Source organism: Protopterus annectens, chromosome 12.part0 (assembly GCF_019279795.1).
Source record: "Protopterus annectens isolate FY-2018-M chromosome 12.part0, PAN1.0, whole genome shotgun sequence".
Lineage (NCBI taxonomy): Eukaryota > Metazoa > Chordata > Ceratodontiformes > Protopteridae > Protopterus > Protopterus annectens.
In genome coordinates, this window is record NC_056746.1 from 149,418,981 (window position 1) to 149,434,667 (window position 15,687).

The following is a 15,687-nucleotide window of genomic DNA, read 5'->3' on the forward strand; positions in this document are numbered from 1 at the left end:
CTTCCCACTCCCACTGGATAGCAAAGGAACTTCCTCCTTTCCAAATTAGGTAAAGAATCAGTAACAGGAACTGCAAACAAAGTCCAGGGATCAGCAAGCTCTGAAACTGGACTAATCTAGCTTAGCAAGGCTGGAAAACAAGAGATATTTTTTTTTTTTTTTTTTTCAAGAGACAAGCAGAACAGATACAGTAAACACTTATAAATGCTATAAATCGGCTATCACAGCCTACACAAACAATTTGCAACAGTTACAGATATTTAAAGTAACAAACTGAGAAACAAGTGCAATATCAGAATAAATGCAGAATAAAACAGTAGCAATGTATCAGCAAACAGGCGAGAATACAGTAGCAAGATAAATAGAAGTGGAAAGTCACAAAAAAAATACTTATATCAGGTAAAGTCGCTTTTTCAGCTCTCTGAAGCTTGGATTACTCTGCTGGCCACCACGAGGATCTTTTGCTGAGTAGGTACAAGCCAAAAAACGCGCGTTTAGCGTTTTTTATATCAGGGGGCTGAAAGAAGCTAGGAACTGGCCCAAAACGACCAATAAACTACAAGTTGCTGGCTGAAACCTCACAAAACTGGACCAACAGGCAGCTCAATGCTTATGCAAGTAATAATTAACATCCCGGATTCTAGCAATATCTTACTATTTTTTTAGCATTATTCTCATAATTTAGGGCAGGGATTTCAGTTATATGGCATGAAATGAAACTGAGTAGCTAATGCCTCAGATTTTTACAAAGTTTACTACTTGTAAAAAGGGAGTGGTCACAATGAAGATATCATGGCATCAGTTGGCATGGTTGCGAAGAAGCAGTCTTCAAAGTACCTGTGAACTCACTTCAAGAACACACCTAAGAAGCAGAGGACTACATAGGTATGGGAAGTTATGGCAGCCCTCCATTCTTTGGGGGATGTATGCACTGGACCTTTGCATCAAGGGAGACCTGCAAATAGGAGGTCACATGTAAGTGGTAGGGAATGTGCAGAGATGACTAGCCCAGCCAGGACATCAGTAAAAAAAAATTGCCAGTTGGGGGAATGAAACACCACTGCCAATAAAGATCACAGAATCTTATGCCATACAACTACAGTTGGAATAAAAACAACGAAAGATGCGCGAGTTGTAAAATAATAGGAGGTCAACAACATAGCTATAAAAAGTAACCATGGTGGAGTGTGTAAGAGATGAGCAGTAAGTAAGGAGCAAGAAAAGATGAAGGAGCAGTGACTGGTAAATGGTGAGTAATATGACAAAGCAGCGCTGTAAGAAAAGGGCTGCAAACTAAAGGCAAGACACTTGTCATGTGCAAACCTCAACATAAAACATTACCTTAGGAGAATTATTACTGTAGCAGCTTCATGTTTACTACTGAGAACAGGTAAAACATATGAAAGCGATAGTAAGAAGACCTTCAACAGAGTCAAAGATCACATATTACTTCATAAAATAACATTTTTCAGTGATACAGAAAAACAAGTTAACAACATGAAGGAACTGTATAATAAAATGGCATTAAACAGGACAGTGGCCATATTACTTCTTCCTTATCCCCTCAGGAATACAGTTCTTTAAGTGAAACTAAAGTCAAAGGTCCATAGCACTGTTGTGTACAAAGAAATACTGCTCAGCTGTATACTCTGTCCCACAATCCTTCAGAATTCCGTTTGTATACTCTAGGCTTCCCTTCGGGAAAGAAAACAGATGGACAAGGATGGTCTCTCAAAAACATTAACATCTTTTTAATATGAGAAATAAAATGTGGAGGTTCAACAAGTGGAGATGTTGATAAGCACTGAAAATAAAACAGAAAAGTTTGTCAGTCCGACGTAAAACAGGACTACTATGTAAAAAAATATTCAGTCTTTCCAATAAATTATCATCAGAACACACTTCTACAAAAGCCATATTCTTTATTTATAGCCTGCTGGTTATCAAATGACCTGGCTTCCATCCTCTATTCATATGCTTTATGTGAAACACAACACTTATATGCAGATCAGTGCTGAATTTGATGCACCCCCATAGAACGTGGACTTTCTGTGATGCCAAGTTTGCATTCATAAAAGTGTTGTCCTGTGAAATACATATGTTTTTTCATCTGATGAAATGGCATCTCAATGAAGATATATATTCTGGACAAGTGCTACAAGGCTCAGTTTAAGAAGTCGTCATACAAGTACCACCAATGGAAAATAAGAAAAATGCAGCATTCTATGCTACGTTACTAAAATGTCTGCAAAACCCTTCAATTGATTCCTATGTACAAACAGCTATATTTCAACATTTGAGACTTCATTACAAAACTTTTAAGAATGAGAACAGGAACCTCAGCTATAAAATTCACTTAAGGCGGCTGTTTCACCATTAAGGATTATGTGACTAAATGTTGAAAATGACATCAGCAAACCATTTCTTCACAACATGAAATTTTGCTGATGTCATGTCTGCAATTAAAAATGATGCTTGTCTGGTGAGATATACAGGATTTTTACTTCTCATACAGTTCACCTCAGTAAGGACAAATTATGGACTAATACTGCATAACCCATTCTGAGAAGTTATATACCCACTCCAAATAGAAAAATAAATTGCAGCATGCCACACTGTGACAATGCAATGAGTCAATCATCCATCCAGGGGGTTGATTATCCATTTCTTAAAATTCATTCAGCTCAGCTGATTCACCTTCATTTAAATATAGATTCTCCTGGTTATCTTAAAAAAATCTTCTCATGAAATTATACAGACACAGTTCTCACAACCACCATTACTCATTTTACCCTGAAGTCCATTTGTTGCCACAGCAAACCTATCAGAAACATAAAACTAATACAAAGTTATGCAAACAGAAATGTCACACTCTAAGAGACTAATTTGCTGGACTCAGTCATTATCAAATGAGAGTAATTTATTTCAGGGTCCTTAAAATAGGCAATGAATCCTATTATTCCCTTTCTGCTCATCAGATGCACACAAAAAACAAAGCTTGTATGTTTTAATTCAAGACTGTGATATCATCCACTTTGCCCTAGAACAAACAACGTTGCTTTACACAATAGCAAAAAGTAACCAAAAGCAGCCATTCAGTTAGTAATGAACTATAAGTGGTCTAAGTTGAACTACCTGCCTCTACTATGCTGTCTGTTATCCCACAGCTATTAGCTTAACTATACAATGAATCCACCAAAACTTAAAAAACTTGTCCAGAAAATTTTTTTTTAAAAAAAAATGACTATTACTTTCCTAAAAATCTTATTTGATAAAATTACTCTCCCAGCAGTACACGTTGGTAGTGCATAACAACATGTGGGCCACTTCCTCTACCTGGGGGACCTTGAGATCTTTAATATTCATATTTTACAAATTTAGGGATTAAAATAACTGCCTCACTTACAATAATATGAGCAAGGTACACTTCTATAACACTTTCCACATGAAATCCAGCACCTAACACACCTCTCACCTTGTTACCTTACTAATGTGTGACCTGCAACTCAATCACTGGGACTGACAAACTGGAGGGCAAATCAATGAAGCATTTAAACATTTACAAACAAAAAATGAATCCTTTCACATCTAGTGCTAGGTAGCAGATGTACACAGACTTGGCAAACAAGTTTGTGTGCTCACAGAAACCACACTAGTTTCTGCAAACCAGAAGTGGCACGAATACTGCTGAAACAGGCATTCAGTTTTCCACAACACTGACCTACTCAGAGGTCAGAAAAGGCACAATGAACACTGCAGAAAAGCCAGGTATGCAGTCCGTCATGCTCTGGTACACATCTTTTTCAATGGGTATTGCAACTGATCTTTCCACTGGTCCACTTCCATCATAAGGAGGACTAAATGAAGACCATAATGTTCTCATGCAAACACTGCCGGTTCACAGCATAAACCACTGGAAACAGCAAAAGCTTTACACCTGACTTCCATGAAAAACATGCAGTGTGGCTGATGGCCCCAACTTTGGGCTTAGTTTTCTGAGCCATCAAATATATGTTATTTCCAAATGACAAATGCAAGGGGATCCAAACTCAGAGTGGCTAGATACAATAGAATTGCAGGGGTATGAATGCACCTCAGCTCCAGTTATCAAGGGAAATCATGTGCAAACCAAACAGGGCATGCCTGAGAACACGGGGGCTTTAGAATTTTAAAACAGCTGTGACAAAATACATAAGCACTATTGTTTAACTCACTGTCTCTCAAAATATGATACTGTGATATAGCCACTATGCCAGTAAGTCCAGTATGTCCTATGCAACCACCTACCCATGACAAGACACTTCATCAGTCATAAGAGAAGAATTACAGTTTATCTCATTCAAGCAGAAAACAAAAGTTGAAAACAAGTAGATGGAGACAGAAAGTACATCAGTACCTTCAAGTTATGATGGTGGCTAGACTGTGCATGCTACTACATCAAGCTACAGAAGGTAAACGTATTAACAGCATATATAGCCAAGTAGATGGCATTTTGGTTTCAGTGGAGCTCAAGCATTAAGAGCCAGCCCCCTCTACAGACCAATAACTTCACAACAGAGAAACATGAATTTTAAAATCAGATTAAATTTGTCTGGCCCATCAAGTCTGCCTACCTTCTTACTGAGTAATCTGTATAACCTGCTTAGGGAATAGATATTACTGTTCATTCCTTACACAAAATGTCTGTCACAGTCCCTACTCTATTATGTGAAAAAAGTAAATCTAAGCAAATAAGGAAGTTAAGGAATGACAAACACAGTTAAAGAGAATTACATAACACTAATTTTTAACTGTGGGAATTAAACAATTATTTATTTGATTCAAAGTGCAGTTTTCTGTGTCTGTGATGAGCAGAAACGTTAACAGTGGAAGAGCACAAAACGGGCAGTATTAAAGGGGAAAGTAGGAACATGCATAAATCATATTTCTGGTGACACAGACATGGGTTTGGGAGTTAAATTAAATTTCAAAAAGACAAACTCCTACTCGCAAATGCAGCCAAGTATAGTATGATATAACTTATTACCTCATTTTCTGAATAAATAAAACAACCAAATGGCAATCTGTATTTTTTAAAAAACATTACCTTTCCCAGTTCCTCAGCAAGAAGTTATACTCCCTGGAAGGCTTTTTTCCCCGAAGGTGTCAGACGAGGTTGTGTCTTTAATAAATTCCAGTTTAGCGCTTGGTTGTTTTACTTATTTTCTACGCACAAAAATGGCTTACTTCATTTTCTGAATTCTCTTAGCATTTTCATTTTCATAAATGTTCTTAAGACTAAGGGGTCCTCATAAACCAGAAAAGGGTATGAAGTAGTAATGGTGGTAGTGGTGGTGGTGGTGGTGGTGGTGGTGGTGGTGGGGGGGGATTCAACTTTTTTTTTGCCAGTCTCAGTTAAAGAAGCTGATGCTATGAGAAGCAGGATAAGAAAAGGTAGTTTTGTGAAGGGGTAGACTACACCCCTAGCACCTCCCACAATCCTGATAACTATGCTAACTTTAATGTTGAGCTCCCTGAGAAACAAGGGGAAATGTGGTTTGTTAGAAAAGGTAGTGCAGTGCTGGAGTTAGTTAGCCATTCACCATGCAAGAACACTGTATCTTTAGCAAATATTTCAGTCTTCTTTGTCACCAAGTAAATTGCTTTGTCAAGTAAGAACATTCCTTAAGAATTTCAGTTAACGTCTGTCTGAAGTAAATGTGACAAGTTCTGAACTTAACACCTATTTGACGGGATAATTATATCAATGCTCAATAAGTAAAAAGATTACAAATGAGAATGATACAATAGCTGCTTCTGACATCTCTTGCAATAAATGAAAATTTATGACAAAATGACGTGACGTACCAAAATTCAGAATACGTGTCCTGATGGTTTCCACCCAAGGGGATGTGCTCCCACCCAGACAATTCAAGGCTTCCTGACACTGTTGTAGGTAACTATGAATAGTGTATATAAATAAAGGGCCAGTATGTGATGAGGTTGAAGGAGATGGTGTCTGCTTATCTCCATTTCAGAAAAGAAAAGAAGAGCTATAGGGGGTAGCATAGGTATAATCACCCCAGAGCTATAGGGGGTAGCATAGGTGTAATCACCCCAGAGCTATAGGGGGTAGCATAGGTGTAATCACCCCAGAGCTATAGGGGGTAGCATAGGTGTAATCACCCCAGAGCTATAGGGGGTAGCATAGGTGTAATCACCCCAGAGCTATAGGGGGTAGCATAGGTGTAATCATCCCAGAGCTACAGGGGGTAGCATAGGTGTAATCACCCCCAAAGTAACCAGTTAGCTTCTTCTAATATTCAACTACCTGTTCAAAATGATGCAACTTAATCCCATCTGCATCAAGCAGAATCATAGCCAGACACACTAACCATGGCTTTCTTCATGTCCACAGCAAGTACTGGTTACTGAGGACTCCATGATTCAAAGCCTACAAATATGTTTGCAATACTGGACCATTATACAACTAAAGTGACCTGTTTATGAGGCTGTAGATTTACAGACATGAAAACAGCCATTTTTAGAATGAATTCAATTCTGTTCACATATGACTTAGTAGTCATAACAGAAGACATTAGTATCTTGGACAAAACAAACTACGATGGCATGATTGAATGACACAAAATACATCTTGACATTAAACATGGATTTTTTGCTGTGATTTTCATTGATATTCCTCCTACTCTATTACCTACTTATACGTGCAAGCAAGGCAGCCTATTAATTAGTGAAATTCAGTGAGCATCTCATGGGAGTGATTATATCTACTCATGTCACCAACTTACGGGAAAGTTCCACTACTCTGGTGAAAATAACAAATCTTCCTTTGACTGGTCTGTAATCCTGAAAAGACACAACAGCTTTGCCAACTTCATAATGGGTAACATTATGAATCTCAACATTTTTTTTTGATTTACAGGACATAACAGGTTCATAGGTAGGTACTAGGCTATTGGCCGTAAGGCCTATATAAGCCTAGCCAAAAAGGTACCCTGGCTTTCGCCACCCAAAAAAATTATTTTCCTGTGCCCCTGTCGAGCAGAGCCACAAAAGTGATCCCTGGGGGGAATTTCCTATTTCCCATCCAATCATCAAGATTTTTCTTGAAGAGTGCTAATGAAAGAGCTTTGTTTGATATAGATAGGTAGTTTGTTCAAGAGTATGGGAAGTCTCTGGGACAGGAATCTATCCCTCCAGCATGTTCTGTTTATTGTGGTAACAAGGTTTAGGTCCCTAGAGCATGTAGCTTGGAGGGATTGGGATTTCTTTAAGTGGAGCATGTCCAACAACTCTGGGTTTGACATAGCTTTGTATATTAGGCAGAGATTGCCTCCGAGTAGGCGATATGCAACGGAGTAAAGCTGGAATTTTTTGAGACTGTCTGCATAGGGTATCTGCTTGAGGCTGGTAATCCTCTTTGTGAGGTACTTCTGCGGCCTTTCCAGTTGTTGTAGATGTCTTCGGAGCTACACACCAAAAGGGGCGTTGTACTCTATAATGGGTCTAATGAGTGATGAGTAGAGGGGAACAATGACTTTTCCTGGATGAGAAACGTTTTGTGATGAGGTGTACCATGTGGAAGGATTTTCTGACTAATGTGGTGATGTGATTATCAAAGGAGAGACTAATGTCCACCTGTGTCCCAAGGTCTCTTATCACACCTTCGGTGTTAAGTAGATTACCGCCTATGTGGTAGTTCATGGGTACAGAGTTTTTACCAAAGGGGATGACAATGCCCTTTTTGGCATTGAGCTTGAGGCCATGGCTTTGACACCAGGCATCTGTCTCAGTGAGCCCTTTTGTAGGATTGTCCACATCGTTAGGAGTTTCAATTATGTCTCCTAGCTTGCAATCAGTCATCTGTGAACTTCATTAGCCAAAGACCTTCTGTGTTAGCCTGTACTTCAGAGAAGTAGATACCAAACAGGAGAGGACCCAGGACCAAACCCTGTGGTACACTCCACTTGTTACTGGTCTGAAGTCAGATTTGGAGTCTGCTACTTTCACAGTGTGGGTTTTGTCAGTGAGCCAATTGGCAACCCATCTTGTGACATAACGATTTATACCTAGTTTAGTGTGTTTATCTATAATTCCAGAATGGGGGATAGTGTCAAAAGCCTTGGCGAGATCTAGATATGCTGTGTGAACCACCTTACCCTTGTCTACAGCTTTGGTGACTGCTTCAAAGAAGTCTATCAGGTTTAGGAGACATGATCTGCCTTTCACAAACCCGAACTGGGTAGGGGCAAGAGTATGTCTTTGTTTATAAGTTCCATGATGATATGTTCCATGATTTTGCAGACCAGTAACCCAAATGAAAACTGAGAACAATACTGATACCAGACACGAAACACCAATCTTGCAAGAAGTACTCATAAACAGAAAAAATCGAAGTGTGCAAAAACACAGCTTTATTTTTAGCGCTTTCGTCAAAATATAACAAAGACTTCAGAATACTTGAATCAATGACCACGTTTTAAATACTTTCAATTCAATGAGTCATGTGATAAAATAATCCAGTAAAAACCCAACTGATACATTTAAAAACATACAAAATGGAAATCCTCTTAAAGAAATAAAACAAAAAATATTATGTATTAAAACTTAAACACAACAACAACATATTAAATAACAACAACAAAAAAAGCTAAAATATACACTCATTGTGCCTAACTGTCCGATGGTGATTAAAAAACTAAACCCTGTATGAGTGCAGTTTTAAAAAAACTGACTATAGATAAACCAGCATTTAGACTGATCTGCCAACATAGCTCTTTGAAGTCTAACAAGTCTTCCCAAGGTCCCACGTACCCTACGGGGCTTGTATACAACTCACCACTTCACCTTGAACTTGTTGCACTGTTTGACAGACAAGGTATGGAATTGCTTGATACTTTAATGAAACATAATCACAACAATATAGAAACTTTGCAGAAAGAACTGTCTGATTTAGACAAAACTATATGTAGTGATTTGTTTTTTGAACACAATGTTTCCAAGTACAAAAATGTGTTTGAGAGCACTGATAAAATCACTGGAGATGTACAAAATCGTAAGGAGAAAAAATTATTAAGGGACATTAACGCATATGCATCAGGTTTGGCGTATCCCAAACCAGCACAGGTTTCATCTAATTCAGGTTCTGATCGTAATACTACTAATGAGCAGGAAGTCATCACTAATGCGTCACGCAGTGAACAAGCCCCTTTAGGGCAGGGCATTCAGAGAAGATCAACGAGAATATGGAACCAGGAACAACGAGCAGACTACAGGCCACCACGCTATTGACAAGGTCGAGGGTATCAGAATCAGCAATCCTTTTACAACAGACAACAGTATTGGAAGTAACTGGCACAGAGTTTACTCATTTATTTGACGGTCATGATGGTTCTCGAGGACCGCAAGTTGAAGCCCTTGATGCGTTTTGTTACGTTGTCAGAAGATCAGAACTGCAAACAATTTTAATTGTGAGCATGTCATGGAAATTACCAACTCAAAAGGTGAATTTACTGTTTTCAACTTTACTACGTACTTTTTTTATGTGAACATTGTGAATTTGCTTTGTAAGGGCTTAAACTTTGTTCCTACAAGACGCTCTGACCTAGTCAAAGTCATTTTAGATCTAAACATGTTTGTGAAAAATCTTAACTTTCGTTTAATGTTTAACAATAGTGTCAGTAATGGTAACAACTTTTCTATTCATAAAAAAAGTCTTTTTAATCCTCCCTTAATACATTGTTTGACAGTTTTTGAGAAATTATAGGATTTTGATTTTCGAGAAAAGTTAGCTTGTAAAGAAAACATGACACACAATTTATCAAATACAGAAAGGCAATTACTAGATGAACTGATTAACAACACTCAATTCGCATAATGAAGTCAGATAAGGGAGGGTTAGTGGTACTAATGTCTAAAGTTGATTACACAAACAGAATTAATGCATTGTTGTTGTTGGAAGATAGTACATATGAAGAAGTTTCTAAAAGGTTTATGAATGTCTCATACCAAAGAATAGACATGGCTTTACAGGATTTGTATGACCAAGAATTAATAGACGGCAGGTTACTAGAATTTCTTGTAGTAAAATATCCTAGAACACCGTGTATCTTTGGTATGCTAAAGATACACAAAGACAAAGTGGATGAGGCCCATTGTTAGTGCTAATGGCTCAAAAAAAGGAATTTATAGGAAAGTACTTGGACCACATACTTAAAGAAGTTCTGAAAAATAAAGAGCATATATGTATAGATTCTTAGCACTTTTTGAAATAAACTAAACGAATTACATTGTGATAAGAATGTTTCTTTCTTGACTGTTGATGTAGTTAGCTTATATAACTCTATCCCACACGATATTGGTATTGAGTGGTTTGAAGAATTCTTGTATGGTAGTTCATTGTTTACTAATAACCAGGTGCTTATTCTTGTTACTTTGATGGATATCATGTTAAAAAATAATTTTATTTTTTTTTGAAGGTCAGTTTTTTCACCAAAAAACAGGTGTGGCAATGGGGGCGATATGTGCCCCCATTTTCGCAAATATTGTTACGTTAATGTAGGAGCGCAAATATTTAATTCTTTATTTGCTGGTAAATGGATTCTTTATTTACGTTATATAGATGATTTGTTTTTTTTTTTTTTTTTATGGACAGGTGATGAGACAGCAATTCAGGACTTTATATATTACATTAACAAACACTACAGAGTTCCTGAAATTTACTCATACATATTGTTGGAACAGCATTAACTATCTAGATGTCACTATCAGAAAGGATAACAACTGTTTTGTAAGTAATTTATTTAGAAAATGAACTTATAGTAACAGCTTACTGCATTACAATAGCAGTCACCCTTTGCATGTAAAGAGTTTAGTTAAAGGACAATTTATAAGCTTAGCCCGTATGGTTACGAAAGACAAAGATTTTCTGGCTCAATGTCATTTACTTCTGGATATGTTTTCATCTCAAGAATAACCGTTAGAATTTTTGGGCAATTTATTTAATGAAGAGTGTACTAAAAGAGAAAAAGGTATTATAGTACCCATTCTTTATGATGGCAAAAAAGTATTTTGGTAGACAGCCACTACAGACAAGAAAAACAGACAGATCACAAGGATTATATTTGTTCTTTTGTTACTAGATTTAGTGTAGATCACCATTTTCTATCTTATATCTTAAACAAGAATTGGCATATTTTTCAGGGCTTTGATGGAATTATGGAAATTTATGGAAAAATTAGGTTCTAAACCCAATACTGTATTTAGAAAAGGGTACATGCTTAAACAACTTTTAGAAAAGAAAGGACCGTGTACCACAAAAGAAAAGGCCACAGGGATGAAAAAATGTGGATTTTGCTCTCAATGTCCACTAGTCAAATTAGTAAATAAGATCAAAATCAATAATTTTACATTAAAATAGCATGAAAATGTACTTGTGATACTGTGGGAGTTATTTATGCAGCTTTGTGTGAGGCCTGTTCTGGTTTTTATATTGGCAAGACCAAGAGAAAGCTTAAAGAACGGATGTATGAGCATGCTAGAGACATCAAAAATAAAAACAAAAACGGTGCACTATATAGGCATATTGAGAATAATCCTTCACATTTGTTGTTATTGAAAAAGCCCCACAGGACCCCAGAGGAGGACCTTGGGAAGACTTGTTAGACTTCAAAGAGTTATGTTGGCAGATCAGGTTAAATGCCTTATGTGCACCTGGTTTAAATGATGGTTTATCTATAGTCAGTTTTTTAAAACTGCTCTCATACAGGGTTTAGTTTTTTAATCACTATCGGACACAGTTAGGCACAATGAGTGTATATTTTAGCTTTTTTTGACGTTGTTATTTAATATGTTGTTGTTGTGTTTAAGTTTTAATACATATTTTTTGTTTTATTTCTTTAAGAGGGTTTCCATTTTGTATGTTTTTAAATGTATCAGTTGGGTTTTTACTGGATTATTTTATCACATGACGGATTAAATGAAAGTATTTAAAACACATGTGGTCATTGATTCAAGTATTCTGAAGAAGTCTTTGTTATATTCTGATGAAAGCGCTAAAAATTTTTTTGCACACTTCGATTTTTGCTGTTTGTGAGTGCTTCTTGCAAGACTGCGGTTTAGTGTCTGGTATCAGTATTATTCTCACCTTGCAGACCAGGCTTGTCAGGCTAATGGAGCGGTAGTTCCCGGGGTCTGTGGTGGCTCCCCCTTTGTGGAGTGGGATAACTGTCTATGTGCACCATTCAGTGGGCACAAAGCCAGAGGTGAGGCTATGACTGAAAATAGTACTTAGATGGAGTGCCAGTTCTTTCTGTAGTTCGTGAAGAACGCAGCCTGGGATGTCAGGTCCCATGGAAGCTGTGTCCTTGGTTTTGGAGAGTGTGGTTTTTATCTGTGCAGCCATAATTACAGGAACTTTGCATTCTTCCGGTATAGAAATGGGCCCTTTATGGGGGGGGGGGGGGGTAAAGTTAGCACTGAACCTATCTGCCAGGAGTTGGTTCTGTATATTTAGAGCCATTGTGCTGTAACTCACAGCAGATCTGAGTGCTGTCATTGAGATTCTTGACATAGCTATAGAATGTTTTGTGGTTGTCTTTAGAATCAGTGGTGATTTTATTTTCGTAGCTAGCTTTGGAGAATTTTATGAGGGATCTCAGCTTCTTACTGAGGCTGACCAGGGAGTTCCTCCAATCATGGGATTTTATTGTTTTTTTGCAACAGTTTATTTCTTCCATTGTAGAGTTTGTTTATGGCAGGGGACCACCAGACTGGCTTCCTTTTTTTTGGAGAATAGCATCTTGGTTCTGTTTGGGATAGCACAATCCATGGACTCATGTAAGTGCTTATAAAGTACAATTGTGTAGGATTCAGCAGTCATACCTCTACTGTCCGTCTGCATGGGTGTCGTGAAGCTTGCCACTTCTGTCCTAAAAAGCGTGAAGTTGGCTTTGGAGAAATTTTTACAGTGGTCTCCCCTAATGGAGGGTGGGGGTGGGATGTGGATGTCTACGGTGATTAGCTTGTGGTCGAATCTGACCAACAAGGAATTGACCTCTGATGTGGAATACCAGTTGCCCATGTTGGTAATGACCAGGTCTAGAATACTGCTGCCCCTGGTGGGGGTGTGGATAAGTTGATCCAAGGCATTGGAATTTATGAATTCCAGAAAATGTTGAGAAAAAGGGTTGGTACAGGAGTAGTTTTCCCAGTTAATGGTGGGGCAGTTGAAATCACCCATTATTAGGGTGTTGGGTTGTACCCTAATTTTTTCCAGTGTATCAAGAAATGAGGAGTGGGAATCATGGGGCATGGTGGGGGATCTGCAGCAAGCTACAATTTGGATTGTGATCTTGCCCAGAGTTAGTTGCACTTGGATAATCTCAGATGCATTATGCTGAGCAACTAGCCTGGAGGTGTGGATATCCTTAATGAATATGGACACGTCTCCGCATTTAGTGTTTTGGTCCAGATTAGGTGGCTGAAAGGCGTGGTATGAATTATACCCTGGTAATGCAGGGGTGCTCTCTGGAGCCTTGAACCAGGTCTCTGTCACTGCACAGATGTCAATGTTCTCTTTTTAAGGAGTGCCTCGAGTGACTGCATTTTGAGGTTTAGACTTCTAGCATTGAGTTGCATTACCCTCAGATTATGATTACTTGTACTTGTTACGGTGGTGAATTTGTCATTTGAACCTTGCCTAAAAAAGTCACTATAGGGGTGGCAAGAGCCTTAGCGAGTATCTGGAATCCCAAGGGTGATAGGTGCAGGCCATCTCTGGCAAAGCATCATGTCATTCCAGGCAGACAGAAACTGGATCTCCTTAGAATGATACCAGAAGCTTAGCCAATTGTTGAAATCAAACATTTTGTCCTTGTACTGTGGTATCATTCTGGGTGATGGCAGGATGCTACTCAGGACTAGGGTCATGCCTGCCTGGGCTACAAGATCGAAGAGCTCCTCCATGTCTCTTTTCATGTAGTCCAGGGAGGTACATCTCAGGTCATTCACACCAACATAGACAATGACAGAGTCATATTCGTACTTGTGGAGTGAACTGAGTGCATGCATTATGTGGTGGGTCCTGGCAAAAGACAGGCAGCTGACAGTAACTTTCTCCTTGTTTAGCATGGTGAGTGGAACATCAGTGTGCCTGACTATAGAGTCACCTATGACTAGAGTGTTGGGTACGTTGTTATGCCATATGGGCTGTGGTTGAGTGGCACACTGAGTTTGTGGGCTATGTGTCATTTGGGTTTTGTTGGGGGGTGGAGGTTGCTTGTGTTTCTGCTTTGGAGGTCACTGTTGCTTGGGCAGATTTTTATTGAGAGCCTCCACGAATGTAGGTGTGTTTTGTGTTTCTATGTGTGTGCTTTGATGGTGTAGATTTTGAGGGACTATGTGAGGAGCGTGGTGTGGTGCAAATGTTTACCTTCTCCTCTTGACTGTCTAGTCCAGTCTTGGGTGAAGAGAGCTTTGCTTCGAGTTTGGCTATATAAGTGCATCTCTCACAGGTTGTAGTGTTGGGTGGTAAGAGGAAAGGGTTGTCTGTGAACATGAGGCAGCTGCTGCATTGCCCCAAGATGCCCAGATTCATCAGGTAGACAGGAGAAAACACCGGGAGATGACCCTTAGACAAGCCTGGATAGGTGCTTATTTATTGTCAGAAGAAAAAATTCAAGCGAGTCACATCTGCCTCAGGTGATGAAAAACTTCTTTATTTGCAGCTAACCAGATTACAGCAGCATGTTGGCCAAGATGATCTCAATCTGATCAGCTTGTTTACTGACATCAACTTTTATACTTTCCTGTCACTAGCCAAAATAGCTTTTGTTACATTTCTAACAGTTGACAGTTGGCTATGAAAAACATCTAGGATCAAAATTTACCACAGAAAAGAATGCTTTACCTCAAAACCACAACGGTAGCTGGAATTTTCCAGAGCCTGCCTCAGTAAATTAACTCTTATTCAGAAGTAAAGAAAACAGGTGTTATTCAAGTTCATAAGCAAACTACATCTATGATAGATAAAGCCCATCTTTAATAAACATGGTTCAATGACCTTTTCTTACCAACACTTCAGCAAATAGCATATTCATTTTGCTAGATGGGAGAAAGAGACAAATAATAATGTGTTTTATAACTTTTTCTCTTAACATTTCCCCCCCTCAAAACACTTTTATTAGTCTTTTTTATTTCAGCAATATATGGTAAAAACTAAGTTTTTCTTTGCATACATTATTTCATTTGCAAGACAAACTTTTAAACTTCAAAACATTTGCAAAAGTCATATTTCAATGTATTCACTTTCACCAGTCTGTTGCAACTGCTGATACATCGTCTTCATAACAGCAGTATCAACCAGTCTTTGTAGAAGACCTCTGAAACAGGGTATACAACAGCAACCACATACCACCACGATAGCCACAGCGACTCCGACGGACACCAGGAAACTGCTGATGAGATGACTCCATTTTCCAAACCACGCTTGTAGAAACTCTGTGAAGGGATTACTTACCCCAGAGTTCTCTGCCAATTCTTCGGACAAAATTTCCAAACCTTTCAAAGCTCGAGTGATGCTCCCATCAGGGGCAGTGTTATTCGGAATATATGTACAACAGAAAGTCCCAAACATCTAGCAAACTCCTCCTTCTTTGGCCAGGAGCATATCCAACGCAATTCGATTCT

General features: G+C 38.5%; 1 protein-coding gene across 3 annotated transcripts in view; it reads right to left on the reverse strand.

Moving 5' to 3' along the window:
* Positions 1 to 534: 534 nt before the first annotated feature.
* Positions 535 to 15,687, reverse strand: part of NTAN1 (N-terminal asparagine amidase) — a 371,301-nt gene continuing 356,148 nt past the window's right edge. For all 3 annotated transcript variants that reach the window (XM_044089177.1, XM_044089175.1, XM_044089176.1), the window contains one exon: positions 535 to 1,804. In XM_044089177.1, coding sequence (XP_043945112.1) covers positions 1,637 to 1,804 — 168 coding nt within the window. In that variant the 3' untranslated portion in view covers positions 535 to 1,636. The remainder of the gene's footprint in view (positions 1,805 to 15,687) is intronic.